The 20,817-nt window shown below is 44.6% G+C and overlaps 1 protein-coding gene across 3 annotated transcripts in view; it reads right to left on the reverse strand.

Annotated features, from left to right (window-relative positions):
* LOC140196123 (myoneurin-like) overlaps positions 1–20,817 on the reverse strand; it is a 137,985-nt gene that overhangs the window by 82,786 nt on the left and 34,382 nt on the right. For 2 of the 3 annotated variants that reach the window (XM_072254841.1, XM_072254840.1), the window contains exon 3: positions 1,018–1,789. In XM_072254841.1, the coding sequence (XP_072110942.1) occupies positions 1,018–1,789 (772 nt within the window). The remainder of the gene's footprint in view (positions 1–1,017; positions 1,790–20,817) is intronic. The other variant, XM_072254842.1, reaches the window with a different exon arrangement.

The raw sequence follows: 20,817 nt of genomic DNA on the forward strand, positions 1-20,817 counted from the left end.
GGGTTTTTTGGGGGTTTTTTTTTTGGGTTTTTTCTTCTCTTTACTGTTATGTATGGAAGATTAGTATACTATTATATTACCTTGTTATTTTATATCTAAACTGCACTGTTTGTACTAGTTTTTTTTTGTGTATTAATATCTCTTGCAAATTTATATTGCAACAGTGTATTAGTGTCTACATGGTTTACTTTTTGTATACTAATTTAATAAAAAGAAAGAAAGATGAATTTTTTTTTAGCCAGAAAATAGTGAATATGTGGAATGCTTTGCCACAGACTTGCGTGGAAGCCAAGTCTGTGACTATATTGATCATTTCCTGACTGGTCAGGCATCAAAGGATATGGCGAGAAGGCAGGTTTATGGGGTTGAGTGGCAGAGCAGACTCGATGGGCTGAACAACCTAATACTGTTCTAATGGTCTACTGGACCCTGACCTCTGGCTGTTCACCCTCCCACATAAGAATGCTGAGTACTCAATCGAAGATATCCCCGGTTCTAGCACCCACGAGGCAACATATCATCTGAGAATCCCATCCACAGAACCTCCATTCTGCTCCCCCAACTAAGGAATACCTTATCACCACCTGCTCGCCTCTCTTCTCCTCTTCCCTTCTGCGTCACAGAGCCTAATACTGATCCATGCATAACAAGTCACAGAATTCCAGCTAGAATTCGTCACTTTGACCACAACCCTCTGTCTTCTATGGACAAGCCATTTCTGAATCCAAACGGCCAATTCACCAACGATCCCATACATCTTAATCTTCTGGATAAACCTCCAATGAGGACTTTGTCAAACGCCTGACTAAAATCCATGTCGATAACATCCACAGCTCTACCTACGTTGATCACCTTTGTCACCTCATCAAAATATTCAATCACGTTAGTGAGACACAACTTGCCCCGTAGAAAGCCATGCTAGCTCTTCCTAATTATGTCATGGCTTTTCAAATTCTCATATATCCTATCTCTAAGAATTCTTTCCTGCAACTTTCATACTAGTGATATGAAACTCACCGGTCTATAATTTCCAGGATTATCCCTAGTTCCCTTCTTGAACAACGGAACAACATTAGCTACTCGCCAGTCTTCCGGGACCTCGCCTGTGGCTAGAGAGGACACGAAGATATTGGTCAAGGCCCCAGCAATCACTTCTCTTGCCTCTCTCAATAATGTGTCATTTCGCTGCAAGCACCTTCGATTTTGCTTCCCATTTGTTTTCTGAACAGTTTCGCTTTCAGGTGAAATATTTTGATTGTCATTACATAAGACCGACTGAGACACAGAGTCTGAAGTGTGGAGAGGGGTGGTTGTATCTAACTGTGGTGCACTCTCATTTACGCTCCTCTCTATTTTCCTTTGAGTGCAGCTACTTGTTTGTTTAATTCTTCTACACTTTCTCTCACTGCTGGCACTGACATCATTAACCTGCAGAACAAAGCTTGTGTTAGTCTTCGGTTTCTTTGTATCGGCGTTCCCTGACAATCCGTCCATACTTTTAGACTGTAACTGTAATTCTTCTATTGTGTGATCAGAATCAGGATGTGAAGCAGGAAGTGTCACTTCTCCACAGCTGAGCACTGTCCCTGGTCTCTGCTGTTCAATATCCGTCTTTGTCCCGGCAGAGTTTAAACAGCTACTTGGTTCCGTATTCCCCTGCATGTCAGATAATACCTTGATGTCACTGTTCGAGTTAATCACAATCGATTCCAGCTTTGCTTTGCATATGCTCACCACATCCTCCATCTGCAGGTAGGCGGCAGCCGCGTGGATGGCAGCAACGTTAGACCTGTCAACACAACATCATCAATAATAGCTCACAAAGCAGAAATGACCGCTCAGGGACAAGCCACAGAGAACACATAGCACTCAAGTCATAAAATCTGTGTCACTCAGGGACAAGCCACAAATAACGCACAGCACTCAAAGTAGTGATGTCAGCCACTCAGGGATGAGCTAAACAGAACACTACCTTAAATTTGGCGTTGCATAATACCATACTAGGAGCTTAATGTAAAGGAACCCTTAGGAGACAGTGATAATTGAATTCATACTGCAATTTGAGAGGGAGTATCTCCTCTTTGCTGATGATCAACACTGGTGCACCTCAGGGGAGTGTTCTTAGCCCACTGCTCTACTCTCTGTATACACATGACTGTGTGGCTAGGCATAGCTCAAATACCATCTATAAACTTGCTGATGATACAATGATGAGAATCTCAGATGGAGATGAGAGGGCGTATGGGAGTGAGATACACCAACTAGTGAAATGGTGTTGCAGCAACAACCTTTTGCACTCAACATCAGTAAGATGAAGGAGCTGATTGTGGACTTCAGGAAGGGTACGACGAAGGAACACATACCAATCCTCATAGAGGGATCTGATGTGGAGAGAGTTTCAAGTTCTTGGGTGCCAAGATCTCTGAGGACCTACCCTGGTCCCAACATATCGATGCAGCTATAGAGAACTCAGGAGCAAAACCGTGGATGAACTGTGTGAAAATAGGACCAATCAGGTGCAATAGTGGAAACGTGTACATGGAGTCGGAGGAGGTAGCGGAGGTACACAACGAATACTTTGCTTCAGTACTCACCAGGGAAAAAAACCTTGGCAATTGTGGGGATGACTTACAGCAAACTGAAATGCTTGAGCATACAGACATAAAGAAAGAGGATGTGCTGGAGCTTTTGAAAAGCATTAAGTTAGATAAGTCACCGTGACCGAATGAGATACACCCTAGGCCAGGGGTCCCCAACCTTTTTTGCACCGCGGACCGGTTTAATATTGACGATATTCTTGCGGACCGGCCAATGGGTGGGGAGGGGGTTAAAGTTCAACAGTGCGTGACAGGGAATGAGGAAAGGTGCAGCTGACTCATATCGTTTCATAGCGCCAAATCATATCATTTCCTCGCCGCCCGGTGGTTGGGGACCACTGCCCTAGGCTACTGTGGGAAGCGAGGGAGGAGATTGCTGAACCTCTTGCGATGATCTTTGCATCATCAACAGGAACGGGAGAAGTACTGGAGGATTTGAGGGTTGTAAGTGTTGTTTCCTTGTTCAAGAAAGGGAGTAAAGGTAACCCAGGAAAATATACACCAGTGGGTCTGACTTCAGAGGTGGGCAAGTTGTTGGAGAAGATCCTGAAAGGCAGGATTTATGAGCATTTGGAGAGACATAATCTGATTAGGGATAGTCAGCATGGCTTTGTCAAGGGCAGGTCATGCCTTGCAAACCTGACTGAATTCTTTGAGGACGTAACAAAACACATAGATTAAGGTAGAGCAGTGGATGTAGTGTATGTGGATTTCAGTAAGGCATTTGATAAGATTCCCCACGCGAGGCTTCTTCAGAAAGTAAGGAGGCATGGGATCCAAGAAGATATTGCTTTGTGGATCCAGAATTGGCTTGCCCACAGAAAGCAAAGGGTGATTGTAGATGGTTCCTATTCTGCATGGAGTTCGGTGACCAGTGGTGTTCTCTAGGGATCTGCTCTGGGACCCGTCCTCTTTGTGATTTTTATAAATGACCTGTATGACAAAGTAGAAGGGTGGGTTAGTAAGTTTGCTGATGACACAAAGGTTGGGGTATTGTGGATAGTCTGGAGGGTTACATAGAACATAGAGCATAGAATAGTACAGCACAGTACAGGCCCTTCGGCCCACATTGTTGTGCCAACCCTCAAACCCTGCCTCCCATATAACCCCCCACCTTAAATTCCTCCATATACCTATCTAGTAGTCTCTTAAATTTCACTAGTGTATCTGCCTCCACCACTGACTCAGGCAGTGTATTTCACGCACCAACCACTCTCTGAGTAAAAAACCTTCCTCTAATATCCCCCTTGAACTTCCCACTCCTTACCTTAAAACCATGTCCTCTTGTATTGAGCAGTGGTGCCCTGGGGAAGAGGCGCTGGCTATCCACTCTATCTATTCCTCTTAGTATCTTGTACACCTCTATCATATCTCCTCTCATCCTCCCTCTCTCCAAAGAGTAAAGCCCTAGCTCCCTTAATCTCTGATCATAATCCATACTCTCTAAACCAGACAGCATCCTGGTAAATCTCCTCTGTACCTTTTCCAATGCTTCGACATCCTTGCTATAGTGAGGCGACCAGAACTGGACACAGTACTCCAAGTGTGGCCTAACCAGAGTTTTATAGAGCTGCATCATTACCTTGTGACTCTTAAACTCTATCCCTCGACTTATGAAAGCTAACACCCCATAAGCTTGCTTAACTACCCTATCTACCTGTGAGGCAACTTTCAGGGATCTGTGGACGTGTAACCCCAGACCCCTCTGCTCCTCCACACTACCAAGTATCCTGCCGTTTACTTTGTACTCTGCCTTGGAGTTTGTCCTTCTAAAGTGTACCACCTCACACTTCTCCAGGTAGAACTCCATCTGCCACTTCTCAGCCCACTTCTGCTTCCTATCAATGCCTCTCTGCAACCTTCAACAATCCTCTACACTATCTACAACACCACCAACCTTTGTGTCATCTGCAAACTTGCAAAAATCAGGAAAAGTAGAGGTCCCAGAACCGATCCTTGTGGGACACCACCAGTCACAACCCTCCAATCTGAATGTACTCACTCCACCACGACCCTCTCTCTGCCTTCTGCAGGCAAGCCAATTCTGAATCCACCTGGTCAAACTTCCCTGGATCCCATGCCTTCTGACTTTCTGAATAAGTCTACCGTGTGGAACCTTGTCAAATTATTTACTAAAATCCATGTAGATCACATCCACTGCACTACCTTCATCTATATGCCTGGTCACCTCTTCAAAGAACTCTATCAGGCTTGTTAGACACGATCCGCCCTTCACAAAGCCATGCTGACTGTCCCTGATCAGACCATGATTCTCTAAATACCCACAGATCCTATCTCTAAGAATCTTTTCCAACAGTTTTGCCACCACAGACGTAAGGCTCACTGGTCTATAATTACCTGAACTATCCCTACTATCTTTTTTGAACAAGGGGACAACATTCGCCTCCCTCCAATCCTCCGGTACTTTTCCTGCAGACAACAAGGTCATAAAGATCCTAGCCAGAGGCTCAGCAATCTCTTCCCTCACCTCGTGGAACAGCCTGGGGAATATTCCGTCAGGCCCTGGAGACTTATCCGTCCTAATGTATTTCAATAACTCCAACACCTCCTCTCCTTTAATATCAACATGCTCCAGAACATCAACCTCACTCATATTGTCCTCACCGTCATCAAGTTCCCTCTCATTGGTGAATACCGAAGAGAGGTATTCGTTGACGACCTTGCTCACTTCCACAGCCTCCAGACACATCTTCCCAACTTTATCTCTAATCGGTCCTACCTTCACTCCTGTCATCCTTTTGTTCTTCACATAACTGAAGAATGCCTTGGGGTTTTCCTTTATCCTACTCGCCAAGGCCCTCTCATGCCCCCTTCTTGCTCTTCTCAGCCCCTTCTTAAGTTCCTTTCTTGCTACCCTATATTCCTCAATAGACCCATCTGATCCTTGCTTCCTAAACCTCATGTATGTTGTCAGAGGTTACAACGGGACATTGATAGGATGGAGAACTGGGCTGAGAAATGGCAAATAAATTTCAACCCACGTAAGTGTGAAGTGGTTCATTTTGGTAGGTTAAATATGAAGACAGAATATAATATTAATAGTAAGTCTCTTGACAGTGTGGAGGATCAGAGAGATCTTGAGGTCTGTGTCCATTGGATACTCAAAGCTGTTGCGCAGGTTGGCAGTGTTTTTAAGAAGGCGTATAGCATTCATCAACTGTGGGATTGAGTTCAAGAGCCGTGAGGTAATGTTACAATGCTATATAAGACCTTGGTCAGACACCACTTGGAGTACTGTGTTCAGTTCTGGTCACCTCTCTACAGGAACAATGTGGATACTACAGAGAGTGCAGAGGAGATTTACAAAGATGTTGCCTGGATTGGAGGGCATACCTTATGAAAATAAGTTGAGTGAACTTGGCTTTTTCTCCTTGGAGGGACGGAGGATGAGAGATGACCTGATAGAGGTGTTTAAGATGATGAGGGGCATTGATCGTGTCGATAGTCAGAGGCTTCTTCCCAGGGGTGAAATGGCTAACACGAAAGAGCATAGTTTTAAGGTGCTTGGAAAAAGATACCGAGGGGATGTCAAGGTTAAGTTTTTCACACAGAAAGTAGTGGATGCGTGGAATGCACTGTCGGTGGTGATGGTGGAAGCGGATACAATAGGATCTTTTAAGAGCCTCTTAGTTAGCAACATAGAGCTTAGAAAAATAGAGGGCTCTGTGCTAGGGAAAGTCTAGGAAGTTTCTAGAGTAAGTTACATGGTCGGCACAACATTGTGGGCTAAATGGCCTGTAATGTGCTGTAGATTTCTATGTTCTATATTCTATGTAAGAAGGCAAGACAGCAGAGACTACTGCTACTTTATTAGGTGTTTGAAGAGATTTGTTATGTCAACGAAAACATTCAAAAACTTCTATAGATGTATTGTGGAGTAAGCATTCTGACAGGCTGCATCACTGTCTGGTATGGTGGGGCAACTGCACAGGACCAAAAGAAACTGCAGAGGGTTGTAAATTTAGTCAGCTCCATCTTGGGCACTAGCCTACAAAGTACCCAGGACATCTTCAGGGAGCGGCGTCTCAGAAAGGCAGCGTCCATTATTAAAGACCCCCAGCACCCAGTGCCCTTTTCTCACTGTTACCATCAGGTAGGAGGTACAGAAGCCTGAAGGCACACACTCAGCGATTCAGGAACAGAATCAGAATCAGAATCAGGTTTATTATCGCCAGCATGTGACGTGAAATTTGTTAACTTTGCAGCAGCAGTTCAACGCCATACATAACTTCGCACAGAGAGAGAAAAAAAAATAAAGCATAATAATAAATAAAAAAGCAAACCAATTACATATACTGAATAGATTATTAAAAAATGTGCAAAAACAGAAATACTGTATATTAAAAAAAGTGAGGTAGTGTCCAAAGCTTCAAAGTCCATTCAGGAATCGGATGACAGAGGGGAAGAAGCTGTTCCTGAATTGCTGAGTGTGTGCCTTCAGGCTTCTGTACCTCCTACCTGATGGAAACAGTGAGAAAAGGGAATGCCCTGGGTGCTGGAGGTCCTTAATAATGGACACTGCCTTTCTGAAACACCGCTCCCTAAAAATGTCCTGGGTACTTTTGTAGGCTAGTGCCCAAGATGGAGCCGACTAGATTTACAACCTTACATAGAAACATAATACAGCACAGTAGAGGCCCTTCGGCCCACAAAGCTATGCCGAACATGTCACTACCCTAGAGCTACTGAGGCTTTACCCACAGCCAAATAGAGGGCTCCACGTAGCCATCCAGAAGTCTCTTGAAAGACCCTATCATTTCTGCCTCCACCACCGCCGCCGACAGCCCATTCCACGCACTCACCACTCTCTGCATAAAACACTTACCCCTGACATCTCCTCTATACCTACTTCCAAGCACCTTAAAACCATGCTCTCTCATGCTAACAGTTTCAGCCCTGGGGAAAAGCCTCTGACTATCCACACAATCAATGCCTCTCATCATCTCTATCAGGTCACCTCTCATCCTCTGTCGCTCCAAGGGGGAAAGGCTGAGTTCACTCAACCTGTTCTCCTAAGGCATGCCTGCCAATCCAGGCAACATCCTTGTAAATCTCCTCTGCACCCTTCCTATGGTTTTCATGTCCTTCCTGTAGTGAGGCGACCAGAATTGAGCACAGTATTCCAAGTGGGGTCTGACCAGGGTCCTATATAGCTGCAACATTACCTCTCTGCTCTTAAACTCAATCCCACGATTGATGAAGGTCAATGCACCATATGCCTTCTTAACCACAGGGTCAACCTGCGTAACAACCTTGAGTGTCCTATGGACTCGGACCCCAAGATCCCCCTGATCTTCCACACCGCCAAGAGTCTTACCATTAATACTATATTCTGCCATCATATTTGACCTACCAAAATGAATGACCTCACACTTATCTGGGTTGAACTCCATCTGCCACTTCTCAGTCCAGTTTTGCATCCTATCAACGTCCCGTTGTAACCTCTGACAGCCCTCCACACTATCCACAATACCCCCAACCTTTGTGTCATCAGCAAATTTACTCCACTTCCTCATCCAGGTCACTTATAAAAATCACAAAGAGTAGGGGTCCCAGAACAGATCCCTGGGGCACACCACTGGTCACCGGCCTCCATGCAGAATATGTCCCATGCACAACCACTCTTTGCCTTCTGTGGGCAAGCCAATTCTGGATCCACAAAGCAATGTCCCCTTGGATCCCATGCCTCCTTACTTTCTCAAGAAGCCTTGCATGGGGTACCTTATTAAATGTCTTGCTAAAATCCACATACACTACTCAAGTGCCTTGCTGAAATCTATATACAACCTTCTGCAGCTTCTTTCGGTCCCGTTCAGTAGCCCCCACCCCCCCCACCAGACAGTGATGCAGCCTGTCAGAATGCTCTCCATGGTACATCTATAGAAGTTTTTGAGTGTATTTGTTGACATGCCAAATCGCTTCAAACTCCTAATAAAGTATAGCCGCTGTCTTGCCTTCTTTATTACTACATCAATATGTTGGGACCAAAAGATCTTGACACCCAAGAACTTGAAGCTGCTCACTCTCTCCACTTCTGATCCCTCTATGAGGATTGGTATGAGCTTCTTAGTCTTACCCTTCCTGAAGCTTCTTCCCCTCTGCCATCCGATTCCTAAATGGGCACCGAACCCTTGGACACTACCTTACTTTTCTAATATGTACTATGCAACACACACAAAAAATGCTGGTGAATGCAGCAGGCCAAGCAGCATCTATAGGAAGAGATACAGTCAACGTTTCAGGCCAGGACCCTTCGTCAGGACTAACTGAAAGAAGAGATGGTAAGAGATTTGAAAGTGGGAGGGGGAGGGGAGATCTGAAATGATAGGCGAAGACAGGAGGGGAGGGGTGGATCTAAGAGCTGGAAAGTAGATTGGCAAAAGGGGTACCAGACTGGAGAAGGGAGAGGATCATGGGATGGGAAGCCTGGGGAGAGAGAGAGAAGGGGGGAGAGAGAGAGAAGGGGGGAGGGGAGCCCAGAGGGTGGAGAGCAGGCAAGGAGTTATAGTAAGAGGGACAGAGGGAGAAAAGAGAGAGAAAAAAAGGGGGGAAAATAAAAAAGATATTAAATAAATAAATAAGGGATGAGGTGTCTGCATTATAATATGTATTATTTCTGTTTTTGCATGATTTTTGATCTATTCAATACAAAGGAAAGGTACGTCGCATCCAGAATTTCTCCGGTTAGCGGATTATTTACCTCTACGCCTCTCTGATCGTGTACGAGGCAAGTTACAGCAGTGGTTTGCCATTGCCTTCTGCTGGGTGAGTTTCCAAAGAGATCACCAGCTCGTAACCCAGCACGGATGGAAAACGTGCGGGGGAGCCGGCTGGAACTGGATTCGAACTCGGGACCTATCGTCCCAAAGTCCGACGCTGATGCCACTATGCCACCAGCCGGGTTCTACTCAATATACATATGTGTAAATTATTTATTTATTCTATATTAACTATTGCATTGAACTGCTGCTGCTGAGTTAACAAATTTCACAAAACATGCTGTTGATCATAAACTTGATTCTGATTCTGATTCTGATTCAGATGTAACAATGTAAGAAAGGGAATTACAGAGGCATGAGTGAGAAGCTTGCCCAGGTGGCCTGGAGGATGATACCAGCGGGGATTACGTCAGAGCAGAATTGACTAAAGGTTTCTGGGAATAGTTCACAAGGTGTAGGATAGATAAGTCTCACAGATGCAGTTCTCAAATGGCAGTGGTAGGCAACTGTGGCTGACAAGGGAAGTTAAGAATTCCATAAAAGCCTAGGAAAGGCATATAAGGTAACAAAAATGAGTAGGAATTTGGATGATTGGGAAGCTTTTAAAATCCAAAAGGCAACTAAAAGCCTGTAACAAAAGGTGAAGATGAAATATGAGAGCAGACAAGCCAATAATTTAAAGCAAGATACCAAATGTTTTTTCAGTTATATAAAGAATAAAAGGGAGGTGAGGGTTGATATTGGACCAGTGGAAAAAGATGCCAGTGAGGTAGTAATGTGTGACAAAGAAATGCCACATGAATATAAGAAGTACTTAGCATCAGCTTTCACTGTGGAAGACACTAGCAGTGTGCCAGAGGTCTGTGAGTATCAGGGAGTAAGAGTGAGTCTCATTACTATAACAGTAGTAGTGAGGTCGGAGATGGTATTAAACAGGAAATTAGAAAAGTGTGCAATAAAGGAACAGCAGTTATAATGGGTGACTTCAATCTACATGTAGATCGGGTGAACCAAATTGGTAAAGGTGCTGAGGAAGAGGATTTCTTGGAATGTATGTGGGATGATTTTTTGAACCAACATGTCGAGGAACCAACTAGAGAGCAGGCTATTCTGGACTGGGTTTTGAGCAATGAGGAAGGGTTAATTAGCAATCTTGTCGTGAGAGGCCCCTTGGGTAAGAGTGACCATAATATGGTAGAATTCTTCATTAAGATGGAGAGTGACATAGTTAATTCAGAAACAAAGCTTCTGAACTTAAAGAGGGGTAACTTTGAAGGTATGAGACGTGAATTAGCTAAGATAGACTGGCAAATGACACTTAAAGGATTGACGGTGGATATGCAATGGCAAGCATTTAAAGATTGCATGGATGAACTACAACAATTGTTCATCCCAGTTTGGCAAAAGAATAAATCAAGGAAGGTAGTGCACCCGTGGCTGACAAGAGAAATTAGGGATAGTATCAATTCCAAAGAAGAAACATACAAATTAGCCAGAAAAAGTGGCTCACCTGAGGACGGGGAGAAATTCAGAGTTCAGCAGAGGAGGACAAAGGGCTTAATTAGGAAGGGGAAAAAAGATTATGAGAGAAAACTGGCAGGGAACATAAAAACTGACTGTAAAAGCGTTTGTAGATATGTAAAAAGGAAAAGACTAGTAAAGACAAATGTAGGTCCCCTACAGACAGAAACAGGTGAATTGATTATGGGGAGCAAGGACATGGCAGACCAATTGAATAATTACTTTGGTTCTGTCTTCACTAAGGAGGACATAAATAATCTTCCAGAAATAGTAGGGGACAGAGGGTCCAGTGAGATGGAGGAACTGAGCGAAATACATGTTAGTAGGGAAGTGGTGTTAGGTAAATTGAAGGGATTAAAGGTAGATAAATCCCCAGGGCCAGATGGTCTGCATCACAGAGTGCTTAAGGAAGTAGCCCAAGAAATAGTGGATGCATTAGTGATAATTTTTCAAAACTCGTTAGATTCTGGACTAGTTCCTGAGGATTGGAGGGTGGCTAATGTAACCCCACTTTTTAAAAAAGGAGGGAGAGAGAAACCGGGGAATTATAGACCGGTTAGCCTAACGTCGGTGGTGAGGAAACTGCTGGAGTCAGTTATCAAAGATGTGATAACAGCACATTTGGAAAGCGGTGAAATCATCGGACAAAGTCAGCATGGATTTGTGTAAGGAAAATCATGTCTGACGAATCTCATAGAATTTTTTGAGGATGTAACTAGTAGAGTAGAAAGGGGAGAACCAGTGGATGTGGTATATTTGGATTTTCAAAAGGCTTTTGACAAGGTCCCACACAGGAGATTAGTGTGCAAACTTAAAGCACACGGTATTGGGGGTCAGGTATTGATGTGGATAGAGAATTGGTTAGCAGACAGGAAGCAAAGAGTGGGAATAAACGGGACCTTTTCAGAATGGCAGGCAGTGACTAGTGGGGTACTGCAAGGCTCAGTGCTGGGACCCCAGTTGTTTACAATATATATTAATGACTTGGATGAGGGAATTAAATGCAGCATCTCCAAGTTTGCAGATGACATGAAGCTGGGCGGCAGTGTTAGCTGTGAGGAGGATGCTAAGAGGATGCAGGGTGACTTGGACAGGTTGGGTGAGTGGGCAAATTCATGGCAGATGCAATTTAATGTGGATAAATGTGAAGTTATCCACTTTGGTGGCAAAAATAGGAAAACAGATTATTATCTGAATGGTGGCCAATTAGGAAAAGGGGAGGTGCAACGAGACCTGGGTGTCATTATACACCAGTCATTGAAAGTGGGCATGCAGGTACAGCAGGCGGTGAAAAAGGCGAATGGTGTGCTGGCATTTATAGCAAGAGGATTCGAGTACAGGAGCAGGGAGGTACTACTGCAGTTGTACAAGGCCTTGGTGAGACCACACCTGGAGTATTGTGTGCAGTTTTGGTCCCCTAATCTGAGGAAAGACATCCTTGCCATAGAGGGAGTACAAAGAAGGTTCACCAGATTGATTCCTGGGATGGCAGGACTTTCATATGAAGAAAGACTGGATGAACTAGGCTTGTACTCGTTGGAATTTAGAAGATTGAGGGGGGATCTGATTGAAACGTACAAAATCCTAAAGGGATTGGACAGGCTAGATGCAGGAAGATTGTTCCCGATGTTGGGGAAGTCCAGAACGAGGGGTCACAGTTTGAGGATAAAGGGGAAGCCTTTTAGGACTGAGATTAGGAAAAACTCCTTCACACAGAGAGTGGTGAATCTGTGGAATTCTCTGCCACAGGAAACAGTTGAGGCCAGTTCATTGGCTATATTTAAGAGGGAGTTAGATATGGCCCTTGTGGCTACGGGGGTCAGGGGGTATGGAGGGAAGGCTGGGGCGGGGTTCTGAGTTGGATGATCAGCCATGATCATAATAAATGGCGGTGCAGGCTTGAAGGGCCGAATGACCTACTCCTGCACCTATTTTCTATGTTTCTATATTACAAAGGAAAAAGTATGAGGCAAACTCTAAAGTCTTAAGGTGGCTGAGTCACTTGGACCAGACGGACTACATCCCAGAGTTCTAAGAAAGGTTGCTGAAGAGATAACAAATGCATTGGTCATGTTCTTTCAAGAATCACTTGATTCTGGCATGGTCTCAGAGTACTGCAAGATTGTAAGTGTCACTCCACTCTTTAAGAAGGGTGGAAGGTAAAAGAACATAGAACACAGAATAATACAGCACAGTACAGGCCCTTCGGCCCACAATGTTGTGCCAACCCTTAAACCATACCTCCCATATAACTCCCCACCTTGAATTCCTCCATATACCTGTCTAGCAGTCTCTTAAATTTCTCGAGTGTATCTGCCTCCACCACTGACTTAGGCAGTGCATTCCACGCACCAACCACTCTCTGAGTAAAAAGCCTTCCTCTAATATATTCCTCGAACTTCCCACCCCTTACCTTAAAACCCTCTTGTATTGAGCAGTGGTGCCCTGGGGAAGAGGCGCTGGCTGTCCACTCTATCTATTCCTCTTAATATCTTGTATACCTCTTTCATGTCTCCTCTCATCCTTCTCTCCAAAGAGTAAAGCCCTAGCTCCCTTAATCTCTGATCATAATCTAAACCAGGCAGCATCCTGGTAAGTTTCCTCTGTACCCTTTCCAATGATTCCACATCCTTCCTATAGTGAGGTGACCAGAACTGGACACACTACTCTAAGTGTGGTCTAACCAGAGTTTTATAGAGCTGCATCATTACCCCGTGACTCTTAAACTCTATCCCTTGACTTATGAAAGCTAACACCCCATAAGCTTTCTTAACTACCCTATCTACCTGTGAAGCAACTTTCAGGGATCTATGGACATGTACCCCTAGATCCATCTGCTCCTCCACACTACCAAGTATCCTACCATTTACTTTGTACTCTGCCTTGGAGTACGACCTCACACTTCTCCGGGTTGAACTCCATCTGCCACTTCTCAACCCACTTCTGCATCCTGTCAATGTCTCTCTGCACTATCCTCTACACTATCCACAACTCCACCAACCTTTGTGTCATCTGCAAACTTGCCAACCCACCCTACTTTCCCCACATCCGGGTCGTTAATAAAAATCACTAAAAGTAGAGGTCCCAGGACCGACCCTTGTGGGACACCACTAGTCACAACTCTCCAATCCGAATGTACTCCCTCCACCATGACCCTCTGCTTTCTGCAGGCAAGCCAATTCTGAATCCACCTGGCCAAACTTCCCTGGATCCCATGCATTCTGACTTTCTGAATAAGCCTACCGTGTGGAACCTTTCCTACCGAAAGCAAATTAAAGGCCAGCTAGCCTAACCTCAGTGGTTGGGAAAGTGTTGGAGTCTATTATTAAGGATGAGAAATCAGGGTACTTGGAGATTAATGATAAAATTATTCAAAGTCAACATGGTTTCTGTGAAGAAAAATCTTGCCTGGCAAATCTGTTAGAGTTCTTCGAGGAAGTAACAAACAGGGTGGACAAAGAAGAGGCAGTGGGTGTCACTTACTTGGTTTCAGAAGGCATTTGATAAGGTGCCACAGATGAAGCTGCTTAACAAGATAAAGTCCTATGGCGTTACAGAAAAGATACTGGCATGGATAGAGGAATGGCTGACAGGCAGGAGGCAGCCAGTGGGAATAAAAGGGACCTGCCAGGTAGATAGGGTAGTTAAGAACGCTTATGGGGTGTTAGCTTTCATAAGTTGAGGGATAGAGTTTAAGAGTCGAGATGTAATGATGCAGCTCTATAAAACTCTGGTTAGGCCACACTTGGAGTACTGTGTCCATTTCTGGTTGCCTCACTATAGGAAGGATGTGGAAGTACTGGAAAGAGTACAGAGGAGATTTACCAGGATGCTGCCTGGATTAGAGTATGCATTATGATCAGGGATTAAGGGAGTTAGGGCTTTACTCTCTGGAGAGAAGGAGCATGAGAGGAGACATGATAGAAGTGTACAAGATATTAAGAGGAACAGATAGAGTGGACAGCCAGCGCCTCTTCCTCAGGGCACCACTGCTCAATACAAGAGGACATGGCTTTAAGGTAAGGGGTGGGAAGTTCAAGGGGGATATTAGAGGAAGGTTTTTTACTCAGAGAGTGGTTGATGCGTGGAATGCACTGCCTGAGTCAATGGTGGAGGCAGATACACTAGTGAAGTTTAAGAGACTACTAGACAGGTATATGGAGGAATTATAGTGGTGGGGTTATATGGGAGGCAGGGTTTGAGGGTCGGCACAACATTGTGGGCCGAAGGGCCTGCAATGTGCTGTACTATTCTACGTTCTATGTTTTCTGTCTGGCTGCCAGTGGCTAGTGGTGGTCCTCAGGGGTCAGTTTTGGGACTGCTATTTTTCACATTGTTTGTCAATGATCTGAAGAATCAAATTGATGGCTTTGTGGCAAAGTTTGCAGATGATATGAAGAAAGGTAGAGGGTGGTATTGCTGAGGGGGCAAAGCGATTTCAGCAGGATTAGATAAATTGAAAGAATGGGCAAAAAAGTGGCAGATATAGTGTTGGGAGATGAAAATAATGCTTTTTGGTAAAAGAAACAATAGTGCAGACTATTATCTACATGGGGAGAAGGTTCCAAGATCAGAGGTGCAGGGGGACTTAGCAGTCCTTGTGCAAGACTCTCAGAACGTTAATTTACAGGTTGAGTCTGTGGTAGACAAGGCAAATGCAATGTTGGGTTTTATTTCAAGGGGAAAAGAATATAAAAGCAAGGAAATAATGCTGACCCTTTATAAAACACTAGACAGGCCACATTTAGAGCACTGTCAACAGTTTTGGATCCCTTATATCAGAAAGGGTGTGTTGTCATTGGAGAGGAGGTTCACGAGGATGATTCCAGGAATTAAAGGGTTAACATATGAGCAGATGGCCGCTTTGGGCCTGTACTGACTGGAATTTAGAACAATGCGTGGGGATCTCATTGAAACCTACTGAAGGTTGAAAGGACTAGATAGGGTGGAGAGAAGGAGGGAGAAGAGAAATGCGGTAGTCGTGGGGGATTCCATAGTCAGGGGAACAGACAGGAGATTCTGTGAGCCTGACAGAGATATCCGCATGGTGTGTTGCCTCCCAGGTGCCAGGGTACGGGATGTCTCAGATCGGGTCCTGAATATTCTAAAGAGGGAGGGTGAGCAGCCAGTTGTCTTGGTACATGTTGGTACCAATGACATAGATAGGACAAAGGAGGAAGTCCTGAAGAGACATTTCCAGGAGTTAGGAAGGAAGCTGAGAAGCAGGACCACCAGGGTAGTAATCTCGGGATTGCTACCTGTGCCATGTGCTAGCGAGGGCAAGAGTCGTCGGATCAGGCAGATGAATGCCTGGCTGAGAGACTGGTGTAGGGGGCAGGGCTTCAGATTCTTGGATAATTGGGATCTCTTCTGGGGAAAGTATGATCTGTTCAAAAAGGACAGGTTACACCTGAACCCGAAGGGCACCAATATCCTGGCGGGAAAGTTTAAAAGAGCTGTTAGGGAGGGTTTAAACTAATTTGGCAGGGGGATGGGAACCGGAATGATAGAGCGGAGGAAGGGGAAAACAGAAATAAATCTAAGATAGTGAGCAGTAAAGATGTCAGGAAAGACAGGCAGGTGATGGGGCAAATGTGTAGCCATTGGGATGAGTTGAAGTGCAATAAAGTTGCAGTGAAATCAAAGCAAAAAGTATCAAATACTGGTCTTAAGGTGTTGTACTTAAATGCATGCAGCATAAGGAATAAGGTGGATGATCTTGTTGTACAGCTACAGATTGGCAGGTATGATATTGTGGCCATCACTGAGACCTGGCTAAAGGATGCATGTCTCTGGGAGCTGAACGTCCAAGGATACACGGTGTATCGGAAGGATAGGAAGGTAGGCAGAGGGGGAGGTGTGGCTTTATTGGTAAGAAATGATATTAAATCATTAGAAAGAGGTGATATAGGATCGGAAGGTGCAGAATCTTTATGGGTTGAGCTAAGGAATAGCAGGGGTAAAAAGACCCTGATGGCAGTTATTTATAGGCCTCCAAACAGCTGCAGGGATGTGGACTACAAATTACAACTGGAAATAGAAAAGGCTTGTCAGAAGGGCAGTGTTATGATAATTGTGGGGGATTTTAACATGCGAGTAGATTGGAAAAATCAGGTCGGCACTGGATCTCAAGAGAGAGAATTTGTAGAATGTCTGCTAGATGGCTTTTTAGAACAGCTTGTTGTTGAGCCCACTAGGGGATCGGCTGTACTGGAATGAGTATTGTGTAATGAACCGGAGGTGATTGGAGAGATTGAGGTGAAGGAACCCTTAGGAGACAGTGATCATAACATGATTGAGTTCACTGTGAAATTAGAAAAAGAGAAGCCGAAATCTGATGTGTCGGTGTTTCAGTGGAGTAAAGGAAATTACAGTGGCATGAGAGAGGAACTGGCCAAAGTTGACTGGAAAGAGACACTGGCGGGAAAGACGGCAGAGCAGCAGTGGCTGGAGTTTATGCGAAAAATGAGGAATGTGCAAGACAGGTATATTCCAAAAAAGAAGAAATTTTCGAGTGGAAATAGGATGCAACCATGGTTGACAAGAGAAGTCAAAGCCAAAGTTAAAGCTAAGGAGAGGGCATACAAGGAAGCAAAAATTAGTGGGAAGACAGAGGATTGGGAAGTTTTTAAAACCTTACAAAAGGAAACCAAGAAGGTCATTAAGAGAGAAAAGAATAACTATGAAAGGAAACTAGCAAATAATATCAAAGAGGATACGAAAAGCTTTTTCAAGTATATAAAGAGTAAAAGACAGGTGAGAGTAGATATAGGACCGATAGAAAATGATACTGGAGAAATTGTAATGGGAGATGAGGAGATGGCAGAGGAACTGAACAAGTATTTTGCATCAGTCTTCACTGAGGAAGACAGCAGAATACCGGACACTCAAGGGTGGCAGGGAAGAGAAGTGTGCGCAGTCACAATTACGACAGAGAAAGTACTCAGGAAGCTGAATAGGCTAAAGCTCGATAAATCTCCTGGACCAGATGGAATGCATCCTCGTGTTCTGAAGGAAGTAGCTGTGGAGATTGCGGAGGCATTAGCGATGATCTTTCAAAAGTCGATAGATTCTGGCATAGTTCCGGAAGACTGGAAGATTGCAAATGTCACTCCGCTATTTAAGAAGGGGGCAAGGAAGCAAAAAGGAAATTATAGACCTGTTAGCTTGACGCCGGTGGTTGGGAAGTTGTTGGAGTCGATTGTCAAGAATGAGGTTACAGAGTACCTGGAGGCATATGACAAGATAGGCAGAACTCAGCATGGATTCCTTAAAGGAAAATCCTGCCTGACAAACCTATTACAATTTTTTGAGGAAATTACCAGTAGACTAGACAAGGGAGATGTAGTGGATGTTGTATATTTGGATTTTCAGAAGGCCTTTGACAAGGTGCCACACATGAGGTACTTAACAAGATAAGAGCCCATGGAATTACGGGAAAGTTACATACGTGGATAGAGCGTTGGCTGATTGGCAGGAAACAGAGAGTGGGAATAAAGGGATCCTATTCTGGTTGGCTGCCGGTTACCAGTGGTGTTCCACAGGGATCAGTGTTGGGGCCGCTTCTTTTTACATTGTACATCAACGATCTGAATTATGGAATAGATGGCTTTGTGGCTAAGTTTGCTGACGATACAAAGATAGGTGGAGGGGCCGGTAGTGCTGAGGAAACGGAGAGTCTGCAGAAAGACTTGGATAGATTGGAAGAATGGGCAGAGAAGTGGCAAATGAAGTACAATGTTGGAAAGTGTATGGTTATGCACTTTGGCAGAAAAAATAAACAGGCAGACTATTATTTAAATGGGGAAAGAATTCAAAGTTCGGAGATGCAACGGGACTTGGGAGCCCTCGTACAGGATTCCCTTAAAGTTAACCTCCAGGTTGAGTCAGTAGTGAAGAAGGCGAATGCAATGTTGGCATTCATTTCTAGAGGAATAGAGTATAGGAGCAGGGATGTGATGTTGAGGCTCTATGAGGCGCTGGTGAGACCTCACTTGGAGTACTGTGGGCAGTTTTGGTCTCCTTATTTAAGAAAGGATGTGCAGACGTTGGAGAGGGTACAGAGAAGATTCACGAGAATGATTCCGGGAATGAGAGGGTTAACGTATGAGTAACGTTTGTCTGCTCTTGGACTGTATTCCTTGGAGTTTAGAAGAATGAGGGGAGACCACATAGAAACATTTCAAATGTTAAAAGGCATGGACAGAGTGGATGTGGCAAAGTTGTTTCCCATGATGGGGGAGTCTAGTACGAGAGGGCATGACTTCAGGATTGAAGGGCGCCCTTTCAGAACAGAAATGTGAAGAAATTTTTTTAGTCAGAGGGTGGTGAATCTATGCAATTTATTGCCACGGGCAGCAGTGGAGGTCAAGTCATTGGGCGTATTTAAGGCAGAGATTGATAGGTATCTGAGTAGCCAGGGCATCAAAGGTTATGGTGAGAAGGCGGGGCAGTGGGACTAAATAGGATAAAATGGATCAGCTCATGATAAAATGGCGGAGCAGACTCAATGGGCCGAATGGCCTACTTCTGCTCCTTTGTCTTATGGTCTTATGATATGGAGAGGATGTTTCCTATTAGAATCCAGTATTAGAGGGCACAGCCTCAAAATTGAGAGATGACCCTTTTGAACAGAGGTAAGGAGTAATTTTTTTATATAGCCAGAAGGGTCTATGATGGAGGCGAAGTTTGTGGGTTACATTTAAGACGGAAGTTGATTGTCAAGGCATCAGAGGACATGGTGCGAAGGCAGGTGTATGGGGTTGAGTGGGATCTGGGATCAGCCATGATGCAATGGGGGAGCAGATTCGACGGGCTGAATGTCCTAATTATGCTCCTATGTCTTATGGTTTAATGCCCTTATAATACACAATGCTCAAATTCATGATGATGGCCAACCCAGGATGGGCCACACAGAACATCTAGCATTCAAAATTACAATGACGTGCACTCAGGGACGAGTCACACAAAACACACAGCATTCAAAATTTAAATGGCGATCACTCAGGGATCGGCCTTACAGAACACACAGCACTCAAGATTACAATGATGGTCACTTAGGGGTGAGTCACACAAAACATGTGATTCAGACAATATTTACATTAAACAGCTTTTATTTTCACGGAGCTTTGACCGCAACCAATAGATGGGAGGCAGAATATCAGAAAATATCCATCACACCTCCACACACTGGGCCATGGTCACCATATACTGAAGCCAGGTCACGACACACTGGGCCCAGTTTACCATACACCCTCCACACACTGGGTCCTTCCTGGTCACCACATACCCTCCACATACTGGACAATAAGACCATAATACACAGGAGCAGAATCAGGCCATTTGACCCACTGAGTCTGCTCCACCATTTCACTCAACCCCATCCTCCACCTTCTCCCATAACATTTTATGCCCTGACTAATCAAGAACCGATCAACCCCTGCCTTAAATATACCCAATGACTTGGTGTTCACAGTGTCTGTGGCACTGAATTCCACAGAGTCACCGCTCTCTGGCGAAAACATTTCCTCCTCAATTCAATTTAATATGGATGGCACTCTATCTGAGGCTGTGCCCTCTGGTCCTAGACTCCCCCAATGTAAGAAATATGCTCTCCACTTCCAATCTATCCAGGCCTTTCAAAATTCAAAAGGTTTCAAAGAGATGCCCTCCCATTCTTCTAAAGTCCAGCAAGTAAAGGCCCAGAGCCATCAGTCACTCCTCATACCATAAGCCTGCAGGAGGATGCCCAAGGCTGTTTGGCCACAGAATTTTGAATTTTCTCTCCATTTAGAAAATAGTCCATGCTTTTATTCCTTCTACCAAGGCCACGACCATGCATATCACGACACTATATTAAATCTGCCGCTTCTTTGCCCGTTCTCCTAATCTGTACAAGTCCTTCTGCAGCCTCCCTGTTTCCTCAGTACTACCTGCCCTTCCACCTATTCTCATATCAT

This window comes from Mobula birostris, chromosome 4 (assembly GCF_030028105.1).
Source record: "Mobula birostris isolate sMobBir1 chromosome 4, sMobBir1.hap1, whole genome shotgun sequence".
NCBI classification, from domain to species: Eukaryota; Metazoa; Chordata; class Chondrichthyes; order Myliobatiformes; family Myliobatidae; genus Mobula; species Mobula birostris.